The sequence below is a fragment of the Antedon bifida genome, chromosome 1, assembly GCF_963402885.1.
Source record: "Antedon bifida chromosome 1, ecAntBifi1.1, whole genome shotgun sequence".
Classification (NCBI taxonomy): domain Eukaryota; kingdom Metazoa; phylum Echinodermata; class Crinoidea; order Comatulida; family Antedonidae; genus Antedon; species Antedon bifida.
In genome coordinates, this window is record NC_136226.1 from 7,508,420 (window position 1) to 7,523,876 (window position 15,457).

General features: G+C 30.9%; 1 protein-coding gene across 1 annotated transcript; it reads left to right on the forward strand.

Moving 5' to 3' along the window:
- The first annotated feature begins 1,026 nt into the window (after positions 1-1,026).
- LOC144853299 (homeobox protein Hox-D5-like) lies at positions 1,027-7,440 on the forward strand. The gene is made up of 2 exons (XM_078711115.1): positions 1,027-1,561; positions 6,748-7,440. Exons 1-2 carry the CDS (start codon positions 1,114-1,116, stop codon positions 7,020-7,022), a joined length of 723 nt encoding a protein of 240 aa, XP_078567241.1. The 5' UTR covers positions 1,027-1,113; the 3' UTR covers positions 7,023-7,440.
- The last annotated feature ends 8,017 nt before the right edge of the window (positions 7,441-15,457 follow it).

Genomic DNA, 15,457 nt, shown 5'->3' on the forward strand with positions numbered 1-15,457 from the left:
CTTAACGTTATACTTTTAATACGTGCAGCTCATTAGAAAAAATAAATATGACTTTTCTTCTCAATAATCGATTGAAAGGTTATTGGTATTCATTGAAAACATACCGTATTCAGTAACGGTATGAATTGTCGTCATTATACATAATAGGAATAGGAATAATATAAGAGTTGTTGTTTTAATATAATGACAACTGGTACCTGTTTGAACGGTCAGTTGTTTCATCCTCCTACACTCTAACGAACGTTAACCTCCGTAAACACACGATCGCCACCGTGTTTCACTTGTTTTCTCGGCTTTCCGAATCGTTACATCGAAGGCTGAAGCCTGACATTGCTTGTTTAGTTTCAGTCGGCAGGTGTTTGTGTCCGATCTCACTTGCCTCTCTAATCCTTAGCCATTGAAACACAATGCTAACGGGATGGTGGATGTTGAACGCTTCTTGCGTTATAAAGTCACCGCAAACCATAATAATCCATGAGAAGGCAGGAGGCTGGTTCGGTAATCGCGTATTTTGTTCCTTTTTTAATAACAAGTCTACTGGCGTCTCGACGGCAAAAAGTCACTACCCTTTTTATTATTAATCTGAAATTAATCTAGAACGAGGCATTAGTTCATAAATTCACCTTACAATGAAAATTATATGATTTACCTAAGAATTTCAAGGATATTTTGAAACAATAAAAAGATGAAATACTATTATTAATCAATACCGTATACTAATCGCATATAATTGGAACTGTGGTGTAACTATGGTTTGATTATACTAAAATGTTTGTTTTCAGAAAAATATTGAAATTAAAAAGATCATTAACAAATATGTTACATGTTGTAAAAATATTAAGAAATTGTAATTACTTGCTATGACCTGTACAAGTGCTATTGTATCTTATTGTACACTTTTCGCTATATCGTATCGTACGCCATGCGACTAAAAAGCTATCGACGCAGTCATTGGCCATAAAGTCACGTGCTCTAACAATCATTCCTTATTTGGATTTCACAGGTGACCTATCTGAGGCAGTCATAAGCGCTTACTATACATAGATTCAACAGAGGTATCAGACAAACTGCAATAAAATTCAAGGCTTTAAATCACCCAGTGAAACAAGACAAATGAGCTCGTATTTTGTACACTCTTTAGCGAACGGTGGCTACCACCATGGAACGGACTTACAGGGACAGGGCCGCTACCTCACGGAGGGGGCCCAACACTACCAAGCATCCACGCCACCAATTAGCGTATCTAACTATAGCTACAACTATAATTCACAAGTAGATGGTAGTTTCTACGCTATGAATAGATCTTCAAACTTAAGCAATCCACCTAGGTTAAGTCATACCCCTCAGACTTTACCGGAAACAACGAATTCGGAGAGGTTTGTGCCGAGTCAAGGAGGTATGGCTAATTGTCATGGGGTAACCCCAACAAGAGGATGCCAAACAGCTACAGAAGTAAAGGGTAGTCAAAACTCACCGGGGATTCAACAAGTCAGTCCCGGTATCCAATCACCCCACAACGAGCATATTTATCCATGGATGAGGCGAGTCCACTCGAGTACTGGTAAGTTTCTCTATATTGTGTCTGTTTTTAACTCGTCTATCTGCAGGCAATGGTTATTGTTTACCGCCTCATTAGTTTTTACTGCATATAACCGAGAATGGATGTATTTTCATTGACAAATTAATTCTTTTCAAACTTTATGCTTAATCTTGACAAATGCTATGCAATTACTGGTTGTTGATAGCCTCATTAACAGCAATTAACTAGTGTTATCGAATGCAATTACACCAAACCAACTATCTTCTAATTACTTTTATCTATATTGGTGTGTCTTTGAATAGTACCGACATAACATTTTTTTTTCTTCAATATTTAAGAAAAAGTTGCCGCAATGTTTTTGAAAATGATTAATTCTGTCAAGTGATATAATATCGCAACATAAAATCCAATCTCTGTTGAGTTATCACCAATTTAGTCTAAGTTAAAAGATATATATCTGGATCTGTATAACTTTTGCCATTTCTTCACTTTAAACACTTGTAGTTAATACACTGCAATATATCTACTCTAGATCAACGTATCCAACTTATTTGTAATCATTAACGCATTATTCTCTCAAATTGATGTATTGGTTAGCACGTGGTCTACGTATTATTAAAATACCTTAAATGTGGTCATATACCGTACTGAACATTAAGCAATGTTGCACTATAAAACCAAAACGATCGTCAAAGGAAACTATATATATAACGGTTACTTGTTTGATTTTATTTTGGAGGTTTGTATAAAAGATTAGCAAATTCTAATAGTGAGGTAATATATAGGCCAGCATAGTTAACTATAATAACTAGGGCTCATTTTTTATTTTAAACATAAAACGCTTTTAGATGTTTTAGTACCAGAGCGTCTGTTTGTTTTCTACTTAACGTTTCGCTATCTTTATTTTGTATATTGAGCCATCTAAATTATGCAAATGAGACAAATGGGCTCTCTGCAGCTATTACTACCGCATGTGCCGAGACGTCGTGTCATTGTAACAACAGTAGCTTAACCATAATGTATCGTGTGTATTTAAAAACAAACATTACCATCTTTCGAAATGTAATTATAAGTATTAAGAAAAAAATATGCCCTTTATACGCGTACATAATTGCTGTCATTAGACAGGCCGTGTTGTAGCAGTTTCGAAGAGAGTGAATCCGGTGCGAAATAGTTCCAATCTTTTCGCAATGATGTAGCCAATTATTAGTTGATCAAGCATGATAAATAAAGTATTAAAACACATATTTAAATGATATTTAATTTTCTCGATATAATTATTAAATTTATTAATACTTTTAACCACTTACAATCGGCAAATCTTAGGCCTTCTAAGTTGCATACCGCAACCGTAAGAACGATACCTGTGTGAGACAGGTAGCCAGCCTGCGTACCGTACTTCATACCGATACTTCCGTTTGGTATTTCTATTAAACGGTAAGGCCTACAACTTTACACCGTTGCCGGACAATATACATTGTTGTTATTGATAACGAATTTCAGATACAAAATTAATTAATTTATAGCTTCTAGTTTTTGTTTGTTTAGAAACATATTCAATTAAACTTGTTAAATTGTTTACAAACTTTGTATAGTGCTAATGCTCTGTATGTAATACTGTAAGTTAAGTTCCTCTTGCTAACATGTTATATTTACTCTGTTTTACTGTATGGTTTTATTTAAATAATTACAGCAAGAATTTTATCTTCGTTGTTGTCCATTTTAGTATAAATATTTTATACAGAGGCCTGAGCTGGGCTGAGCAACTGCGAAAAGTTAGTTTAGGCCGAGCCAATGCGACACCTCATGGTACTGAACCGTTGCGGGCTAACATGTCTCCATCACCAAGGACTTCATTCCTAACACTTTACTGTGTTTGTTTATTTAGAAATCTGACTACAAAAACATGAATTTTACCCTTGGATGCCACATAGACAAGATACAGTGATAATAAAATAACAATATCATTTATTTGATATATAAAGATGTTTGAAAACAGGTATCCATTAGTGTTTATTTAATTTAATTTGATTAAAACAATCGGGCAGCATAGTTAAGATTCTCGTGGGGTTTAATACCGACAAAGATGAGAACGGTGTAACGGCTCTGTATAGGCCTAGACATTTTGATATAGTTACTGTACAATATATAAGTATAACTAAGCGCAAAAGCGTGGAGTGTAATTCTATCGGGATTGATAATCGTTATTAAACATATCTTCAATAATTAACTACGGTAAACATTAGGTCTAAGAAATCGAAAGTATTCACGCGCTGTAATTTAACGAATGTTTTATACACAAACTATTTAATACAAGGTATTTTATATAATATATTAACCATGGAGAAAAACGTTAGCTAACTTATTTCTCTATGTATTAACTAAAATTTTATTTTAAATACAAAAAAAAAACATTTATGATGATGACACACAGAACTTAAGGGGAACAATCCATCATCTTAATATTAGATTGCACGAAACAACGACTTAAGTATTTATAAAGCCATAACCTCTTATAACTGAAATTTACTACTGTAATTAATATCTTCATTATGTGCATAATAACAACGCCGTTATAGGTAATAAAACCGGCAAAGAAAATCTAGAGATGGTAAGGAAAATACGAGTTTTCCAAATGAAAGATACTTACAAAGCCGACTTTTATTTCAGCACCTGGTATTGCTCATATCAATTATTTATTTCTTTTATACACTGATATTATAGGACTTTTTATGGGTATCCGTGTATGTTTGTCAAATACGTTTTTAATGATTCAATTTGTAATTATTTAAAACATATCTATAACAATGACTTATTAATCATTTTGTCATTATTTTTATTTAAAAAAGTACATATGTTTTTTGTACGTTCGTTAAGTACTAGTGTATTAAAGTTTATGAATAACATTTACACTCTTACTTAATGATGGAAATCAAGTCATTCACTAAAAGATATGCCATTATAGTTACATGCACGAAAACATGTTAACCTAGTAAAGTGGTCGATTGAAAGTCACAGGTAATATCATTATCAGTTAAGGTTCTGTGGCTTATTGTGTTGAATAAATTATCAATTTCATTTCACATAACTATAAAAGAAAGTGTGTACATAGGCCTACATTCAACATATTATTATTTTATGATGTTATTTTTATTTGGGAGAAACCCACCAAAAACATGAAAAAGAGGAAAACAATAACACTTTGATTAGGCCTTAGTTATAATAACATTATTCAATTTTGTCGAAAAACACCAAAAAATAATAATGGCTTCCCCTTATAAAAATATAAAACAAACGTTTAACATTTAACCAGAAACGTATTGACTTCCATACCAAAATATTTTAGGCCTATATAGTATAAAGTATTTTAATAAACAGCCTAACAATTATTAAAATCAACAAATGATGTAGGCCTAAATATAATTGTTAGTGTGATAATACATGCAGTTCTGTGTGTTGTTAGCCTAATATCCTGTATTAATGACCTATAACTATTATTAAAGACATTTGTTACATGGATACAATACACGTTTCCATTTTTCCTAGACTATTTCTAATAAAAATGAACTAAACATTAAGACTGTTTTCATTTCATAAGTATTAATTATGTAATAATTTCAAAACCCACTTGAGTTATGATCGGAAAGTTCATTCTATAAGAAAATGTCAGCTATAATAATAGATTATAATCCTCGTCTTAAAACGTAATATCCTTTTAGGTATTATTACTTATGTGACTGTCTTTATGGCGAGTTCGCTTTTTTGTATTATTTAAATTGCTATTTCTAATGGCATTATACAAAAACCATCATACATCCGCTTCAAATAGATTTGTTAACAGTATTGTTTTGAATATAATACCAATATCTTTTTTGTTCGGTTGTGTTACTATTATTTTTATAATTATTATCAAAAGTTACATAATCATGTTTGTTATCATCAGTGATTCATCACTGTGCATTGTTATTACCATCATCCATCGTGATTATCAACGTCATATTCACAATTGTCTTCAACATCATGATTTCATCATCATTGTTATCATAATCTTCACTATAATCTCCGGACGTCGTCATCATCATCATTATCATCACAATCTTTTTTTTTCTTCTTTTTGATCACCTTCATCGCAAATGGTTAGTTAACAGCAGTGAATTATATATGTTATTTTGTTACTTCTTTTTCTACATCCTTGTTTTCATCATTACTATTACCACAATTTTGTTTTCTTCTTCTTTTTGATCACCTTCATCGCAAATGGTTAATTAACAGCAGTGAATTATATATGTTATTTTGTTTCTTCTTTTTCCACATCATTGTTTCATCATTATTATTATCGTTTTGTTAAATTAAATTATTCTTCTTCATCATCCTTAACCGTTTATCATCGTCATCATTATCAATGAATACCAATTTCTGTTTAGCGCTTATTATTTTTCAATAACTGTATTATTCCACTTACGGATAAATAGCATTAAGTCAAGTACAATAACTCTAATTCCATCCAACTTAGAAAATACTCGTCTCCTCCTCTTATATTCAAGTTACTTTAGTTTATCTTAGCATTTCTTATTTTTTTAGCCAATGATTACGAATACAATTCTATCTTTAATTTCCAGTAGCGTGTAAAATAGTTAGAACAACACTAAAGTAGTTCGAGGCGGACGTAAATTGTGTTGCGACGGACTTAGTTCAGCGCTACTTACAATCCTATCAAGCAAAAATATTAATCTCCAAATTACTCTCCAAAAATTGTAAATCCCTACTTATAATATCGATTAAAATTAAACCAAGGATGGGACTGCCTTTGCTATTATGTTCATATTTGTGAGTGAAGTGCCATTAAAAAAGAAAAGTATATATTTTTGTTTACGTTTTACGAACATTTTTGTTTTGTACGAAGTATTTTGTGTAGGCCTACATATCATTTTGGCATTCAATTCATAACGGTTAAATATTAATTTGACCTTCCAAAATCAATCTGTAGGCCTATTATAGATGGAAGATGATTGTATAAAACATATAGTTACTTTTCTAAAAATCGCAAAGAGCAACATTTGGAAATATTAAAGTTAGGTCAACCAGACACAAATATCTTTAAGAATATGTACTCCTTGCTTTTTACCCTGCTTTCACAATTGATGCATTATTATACAATATATAAATATTGTTATGTTTAATATCTATTATGTTTTTGTTCAATTTAGGTATTAGCAGCATAGAGCCAGCCAAACGATCACGCACAGCTTATACTCGTTACCAAACACTAGAATTAGAGAAAGAATTCCACTTCAACCGGTATTTAACAAGAAGGCGGCGTATAGAGATCGCTCACTCTCTCGGCCTAACAGAACGACAAATCAAAATATGGTTTCAAAACAGAAGAATGAAATGGAAGAAAGAACACAATGTTAAAAGTATCTCCCAACTAATGGCACAAGAATCATCTACAACGGTGGAAACACCAACCGCATTACAATGAACATTATTTGTTTTAAAGAACTACTTAAAAGTAACCTTATTATAAAGTTATTGCAAGTTGAGATGAAACGAAGCCGTGGTACAAACGTGTTCCGACCCGTGTTCCGAACAAGGTGTTGGACGAAAGATGACAGGACTCACGATTATCATCTCTCACACTGTTGATTATGTTTATTTTGAAAGAAAGTAAGGCGGCATTTTATTTTCAAGCCACGTTTTGTTTACTGTATAATTACAGTATCCCCATCTGAATAATACAGTATCACTGTGTAAGTCTTTACAACGAATAACTGGTGTGTTTATATACTTCTTTCACATTCATTTTAATTGTAGATTATGTAAAACCAAACATTATGTACATTCAACTCAACTCAAATAAAACAATCCTCTTTTTCCTTTTAAAGGATTTGTTTTAATTTTTGTTAGAATAAATAAACAGAACGACACCTATTTTAAATTGGTAAAAAACTAAGTTTTTTATTCCTCACATTTTTTATATTTCCTAATGTAAAAACTTAAAAGACCGAACAATTGCTATTGTTAAATTTATTTTTACGTACTTAATTGTAATTAATTACTTTGTTATTCAACTTACTGATTGTTAAGCTTGTTGGAGTAATTTTGTTTTTTATAATTTTAACACCGTCCCAAGTGAAATAACAATCTTAGACAATTCGGTGCCTGTCACTTGTAAAACAGAGTCACGGATCGCTCAACATGCAACGAGCATCTGAAAATTATAGACAAGTTGTACAATTTAAATAATTGCAGTCCAATCTGCGATTTAGATAATTTCTCCTATTTTCATAGAATTCGATTATTTCTGATTGAGCACGACACTGGTTATTCTCATGTATTGAGTTTGTAAACGCCTGGAGACTACAGCGTTTTCAGCCTATAAAGTCGATTTTGCCTGCGGTGAACACGTCCTCTACGTATAGAGTAATCATTATTGAAATCGTTGCCGCGGGAGATTTCTTATAAACAGTGATTGTCAGCAACGCGGCTTATTCCTAACGGGCCTAGCGTACTGAACATCGTTTTACTGTAACAACTTTCTTGAATCGAGCTTGGCTCAGATTACATTTGATTTCTAAATTGATAAATACATGATGAATTAATCGGCTCAACAGATGATATTCGATATGCCGTTTAACAACAACATTTTAGTATTAAGTGAAAACAATCAAATGGAAATCTAACTACTTAAAGAGCACAACATGTCATAATAAGTAACATGATCTAATTGTTGGTAATAATACATAATTATTTATTTAAAACACAGAAATATAAATAAATGATTTGTATTTAATTTATGCCTATTAACAGCACGATGCTGACTATTACCCGAAAGACAGGGAGCTGAGTACCATTGTTTATTCCGAGTCGATTGAAACAAAAGAGTGTATCATTTTAAACAAAAACAATGTCATCAGTTTCAATTTTCTAGATGTTTATATCTTAATGAGAAGGTGTGATAACTGGATTTCAATTTTACAACTCAATTTATATTACAAATTCTAGGCCATTCCATCCGATAACAATAGCGAATCCATTATCATTGTCCTCGACTCTCAAAGAATCGTGTTAAATTTTACACTATTATTTTTTTTTGTAATTAATGATATTTCAATTTTTCTTTAAAAAAAAGATTATTAATTTTAAAAAGGTGAAACATTCCAACATAATATGACAAAATAATTATTCCATCAAAAAATGAAGAAATAAAAAAGATGTGCATAAAGGTTATCAATATCAACGCGTGTGGCGTGTACGAGCGCGTACATAATAATTGGTTGTCATAATTACAAGCGTCAATAACAGTTCATTCAATATAATTTTACAATAACTTAATCATTATTTTTTTATAGTGTTATTTATTATTTTACAAGATTATTTAAATGTAGCAACTGATTTTAATGTAATGGTGCCAAATGTTATACAACCATAGTTTTCAAAAACATTGTAGTTAAGTACTTATAATTGTCATTTTTGTTGTAAATAATGAATTATTTTCAATGAGAACTAGAGTACTGTAAATTGGGACGGGATTGTGTTAACATTGGTGTTTTTACTTTATTGATAGTGTTATTTAATTTACTAATGCTGCAAATTGTAAAAGTTCTCCTTCTAATTTAGTAGCCTTTTTAAAATGAGAAAAAATAGACCCTCTTTGATACTAACACCGCTTATTTCAAGAGGTTCTCCAGTTGGCGCAAGTTAACGAACACAACGTCTGCCCGAGCACAAAAATGGTATATTTATCCTTATGAAAAGGAGAGAGGAGGAGAGGAACCTTCTGTATTTTGTAAATGATCTTTCTCTCGAAGTATATTTTTAAATTAATGAATTATTTTATATCAGATGTACAGTTTTAACATTAAGTTAAGATAATTAATTACTTAAAAGGAATATAATAATTATAAACTGTCCCCAGTTTTTACAATACCTAAATTGACTGCCACCCAGCGTCTTAATGCGTGCGCCTTTTCAACAAAGTGTTGATAACCAATGTCAGTTTTAGGTCAAATGATGATAAGTATTAATGTAATGTTATTTATTTAAACATGTGAGTATATAACAGTTCTAATATTAGCAATATTGTGGACACAAACTACCCAGAACCACAGCCTAGTCACAGAATAACAGGTGTAACATTTCTATGAATATATAATGAGTTAGAGGAGTCGTGTGAAAAGAAACTACGACTACGTGATGGAACGCGCTGGTGTGCGTACTACTAATTTCCATTGACGTGTTACTTTCTGGAGTTAACGACGTTTTTATTCAAATCGGAAGCGTTGCTCAACCGTTTTTGTTTCTATAAGCGTTTACGATATGGATATTCCAAGCATGTATTAGCTGTTCTTGTTGATTAATGCTGATTCGTAGACAAATCAATTAAGAGATAATATAAATATATCTTCGCTCTATAAACTACTCCTTGTATTAATTTTTGTATGAATCAATTGATATACGAGTTGGTGTATTTGATTGTATACGTCTAATGATACTAAATAGGCTCAAATGTCACTAACTAGACTTTAAATATCACTTATCTCACATTTTGTTTTGCCAAAACTTAATTAACCACATAATGTGAAAATTAGAGAATGTATTAAGAACCTATAATATATAAAATTGGTGTTAAAAACCTATAATTCGTTTGCATAATGTTACGGTTTAATATAATATTGTCATGATAGACAAGAAATATTTTTTTAATTAAATAATGTTTACAATTGTGAATTATGTTATAAGACCTGTTTCGCTTGTATTGTATCAGAATTGGTAAAAAAAATATTGGCCTATGTTGAATCAATGGGAAAATATTTGTGTACATCAATACTCTTGTGTGACCTTTTTAAATGGACAATCCAATGCTCAAATTGAATTTTAGATTTTTTACTCATGTCATGACTGATAGGTTTGCTGAATAAGATTATGGAATCATGTCTGTCAGTAAAAAGATTTTTCTTTAAAAAAAAACAAAAAAAACAAGATGTGTATCTTTGAATAGTAGTAATTTGGTTGTAGCATTTACCATAATTATTCTTATAATTAATTTACAAACAATCTATAATTATGTATAATCTAAAAAGGAAAATGTAACAACAAGTTTCTGTCAATAAAGACTATAATGAATGATCACATAAATTGAAAAGCCCCCGTTTTTTTTCATTTTTAGATTCAGTAAGTGTTAGGCCTATAGAAAATCTATACGTAATATGATGTATTGTTATAAAACAACTGAAATACACTTACAAACAACCATATGAATCAATGATGTTTAATTAAATTGTTTTTGTAAATTATAACGATCTTTAATTTCACACCGAAAACGGAAGTTTAACCACGTAGACATTAGTTACACTAATCCATGGTTAAGCATTCCTTGTACCGCCGAAAAAGCCATTCCCCATTTTTTTAAAATTCAAAATAAATCTTAAAAATAAATAAATGTTGATGTAAATAGTCAGAAGGGTATTTCTATTTGTGTGTAATTCAATTGTAAAAAAATTATTATTAATTAATGGTGAGTGCTGCAAAAAATGGTGAGTTAATTCATTCTGTCAACGTTAGGGTTTAGTGTTATCAGGTGATACAACGTCATTCTTTTTCATAGCAAATAAATTATTCGTACTTGTTTTGCAAATGTTGGTTATTATTATGTTATGTGTTTAAAGTTCTCATGAAAGGGGAACTATAGAATATTATCACGTACACTTCTGTAGGTCATGATCATATTGAATAAATAATACAAGCTGCCATTAGAAGATGATACAGCATTTAAAAGCTACAAGTTCAACTGAAATTATTTAGGGGTCTGGAGCAGATGTATAAAGAAAACAATGAAAATAGACTCTTTGCATTAAGATATATTAACATTAGAAATAGAGAAACGTCCAGTGTGTTGGATAATAATACCGTTCGTCACAAAAGTCGCATACAATAACAGTCAATCAACGGAATGTTAAACTAAACTGTAGGCCTACCTACAAATGAATCATATATCCATTTGACATAAATGTTTACAATAAAATAGGCCTATAATATCAATGTGTGCCACACTGACAATGGAGTTCTATGTATGGAAAGTTCCCACGTGCCTATAACAGACAGCAACATCAATGATCGCCAGGATATACAATTCGCAATACACATGGCAGGGTGAGGAGGCAGGGGGAGAGTGGAAAACAATTTTGCTAAATCGTCTAATGGCCATAACAATGAGCCTATATTGACATTTAGCCAATAGCGCGTGTAATAAATAACAAAGTTTTAATAAAAAATAGTTTACGGAATATACTAAAAAAAAATGCTGATGCTGCTGCTGCTGATAATGATGTATGATGATGATGACGATGACGACGATGACGATGATGATGATTAGACAATGCTTACGTGAAGTTATATTTTTTTAAATCGCAAATTTGTACATGTATTTGCATTCCAAGACTCATGAATGGGTAATATAATATTCATCTGTTTGTAATGTTTAATTATTCATAAGGAGATAGAAAAAAACATTCTCATTTATCATAGAATGACGTATTTTAATCAAATTAAAAGCATACTTATATAATGTCTAAATGCAAAGAAAATGCTCAATAGATCAAAACTTCAAACAATATTTTTTTTAACTTGGTATGTATTATAATGGGTAATAAATCACAGTGGATTAAAAGCAAGATTATCTGTTGATAGGGTTACAAGATGTAATGCATCCATAAACCACTAAAGTAAAATACTACTAGTTCTCTATATGCTAATCCTGTTCTGTAATTTTTGTCAAACATTTTTTTTTGTTATACATATAAATATACATCGCAGTAATGCACTAATCTTCTTATTTGGTTTCGATTAATTATCGTTGTACTTTTTGAAAACACAAATTTATCCGATTACTATTAATTTACAAAGTGTTCCGTTTGATTATATGATTTTGATAATAGGTCCTTAATCAAGTCCATTTGTTTAAACGACTATAGATGTTCCTGCGGCTACAACATACTTTACGCAATTATCATGATTGCGGGCATTACAGCATTAATTAAGAATTGGAATCGTGGTAAACTCCGGATTACTAAGAGAATATAAAGTAACCGTTTACTTATTGAAATAGAGAGATATATTATAAACAAACTATAATTTTAGGTCCGAAATTAACGTTTCGGATATACTTACTTACTTGTTTGCCAATTATCGTTAACCTTATATTATCCTTGATAATAATCTTATTTATTATTGTCCAATATTAGTTTTCGTCATCATCATCATCAACATCACAATCCGCATACTACGATTTGATTATGGTTTTATACTGATACATATTTATCACTATCATAAAGCATCATCGCAATAAATGTATTTGTTTTTATTTATCAATTAATGTATACGAATTATACAATTATAAATTAAGTTAATTTGTTAATACCAACATTAACACACGATATGACTTATTATTACCGTAATTCAACACCGCCATTACTGCGATTTATTAATAAATCTATTTCTCATACTCGACATTAATGATCAAAATAGAATGGGGGCAAACTATAATGTGGTATTTACTAGTTCAATTATCAATCATCAAAAATAAAAAAAAATATTTCTAATTGCTGAAAGATCTGATTGAATTTAAAAAGGGCAGATCAGAAGACAAAAATTAAACCTATGAAAATCTATCGTCATGTTGTTTAGATAATTTCATGCTTGAAGCGCTACGATAAGTTGAAGATTATATATTTTGATTTTAATCATAAATCAATCCATAGATTGAACGTTCTTAGAATGGCATTTCTCATTTATCATTTGTAATTCAGACGACCCTCACTTAATATTAAATAGTACTACATAGTTACACAATGAATGCGTCATAAACTGTGGAAAGAAAGAGAGAGAGAGAGTAGGCCTATATTTATAAATGTAATTTCATGAAAGCATTGCAGTGGGGTATATTGAACAATTTAATACTTATGTAAAGATATTATAATTGAGGTCAGGGGTTAAAGATGGATTTTAGAAAACATCAGCTTTTTAAACCAGCATGCTTCAAATATGCACAAAGAATGTTTTTTTATTTTATTTTTCATGATTTGCACACGAAAAATATTAGATAAGCAAAAATAATAAATAAACGATAATGGAATTAAATCTACAGGAATGACGACAATCAAACCAAACTGGTCACACAAAAGTTAAAAAATCATAAGCTAGTGTGAACATCAAGAAATGGAACGAATCAACCGATGAAAAAAGAACGAAAAGAGATGATATATGTTTTGTAGACAGTTATAAGAGCTACTATAGCTAACAACATATATATTGGAAGTACAAAATAATCAGTAAGCGGCAGCTCCAGGAAACAACCTAATCTCAATCTTTTCAAATTCAAATATCAGCGTATAATCTTATTCAAAAATTGACATTTATTTACGCGCATTATCAATTATATATTTCAGTTTATATTTTGTGCATTTATAGTTCATACTAGATACAGTACAGAATAACATAAAGAAAACAATTATTACATAAATGGGCCTACATTTTTATTATAATATATGAATGTTGTATTTTATTACGCATTTTAAATGAATATCAATGTTAAGCAATACAGATATAGATTATGCCTCTCAATCATGGGGATATTTAGTAAGGCTTCCAACATCATACCAACATATCCACTTAGTTCATGATTTTTAGGCCTACAATCATTCAAATAAAAGTGCCTTATGATAAATTAATTCTTTAAAAAAACTACCTTGCTTGTTGAAACAACAATAAATAATATTTCGTTGTTTTGCCACGAGTCAACAAGCGTCAACGCGCGAACTTCATTACATTTCTCTGAAGTCTTTCTATTGTTAAATTTCCCTATTCATTTTGACCTTGGCAATGGACGCGTCCGCCAACAAATCAGAGCCCATTCATTTGACCTTATCCCTGTTTTATTAATAGTTTCTGAAATAGGCCTACGCATTCACGTTTATCTTTATGTCAATTTTTAGCCCACTGCTCTTTTTCACCGGTGTTTTGTGTCAAAACGCGTGGACACGCGTGCGTTTGAATGACACGAACGGTTATTGCATGAGATCATGATTAAAAAATGGGTAAAATTAATGTTTTTTTGAGGAACAAGCAGAATGTCATTGGCTTCCGGCGGATCATGTTTGAAGTTGGCACTTAATGATGAATGATGGTGTCTTATTCAGTAGGTCTAAAACACAATAATGATATTTTTGCATAATAAATCAAATCTGCCTAAACCGCGTTCATTGGTTATTGTTACAGTTGATTAATAACGGGTAATTTTGCGATATGCTGCTTATAACAATGTTTCCATAACCTCAACAGTGAAACAGTAACGAAAATAGTGTATATATAAATTCTAAGGTGTAGTGGTTGAATCAATGAAGATTACTAATTGAATTCGTACAGTTACAAAAGGGTATTACGGTAGATAATGATGTCTCAATTACGGAGGGTTGGTATATGCCTTAGGAGCTGTATCAATTCTTTTCGGCACGTCGGAAGTTCGTTTTGCAACTCATAAGTTTTTCTCTCAATCATACAGCGCAATGATCCGTATCATCTACCCAAAGGGCTTTCTATATCGACTCGATCACAAAGTATGGCTAAGGGATACAGAAAAAATGAATGCGTTATTTACGGTCCATTTGTTAAAAAATTCTCTGCGGGAAAGATGTTGACGTCTTTATTCAAATATATAGCTTATAAAAAATATATACATCTTACTATGAAACATACATTTTATGAGAAATATATCATTCTAATAATTTAACAACAAAAAAACACAAAAAAAACAATAATATGATAACATATCGTTTATAGAGAAGGGTGTGGTACATTTTTAATTAAATAACGTATGGTTTGTAAGGAAGCTTACGAAAAATGTACCTGAGCACAATAAAA

Bases quoted from the DNA above. Each gene is read 5' to 3' on its own strand.
- LOC144853299 (XM_078711115.1), top strand. From the start codon at position 1,114: ATGAGCTCGTATTTTGTACACTCTTTAGCGAACGGTGGCTACCACCAT. The intron at 1,562-6,747 runs GTAAGTTTCTCT...TGTTCAATTTAG, and splicing joins GCGAGTCCACTCGAGTACTG to GTATTAGCAGCATAGAGCCA.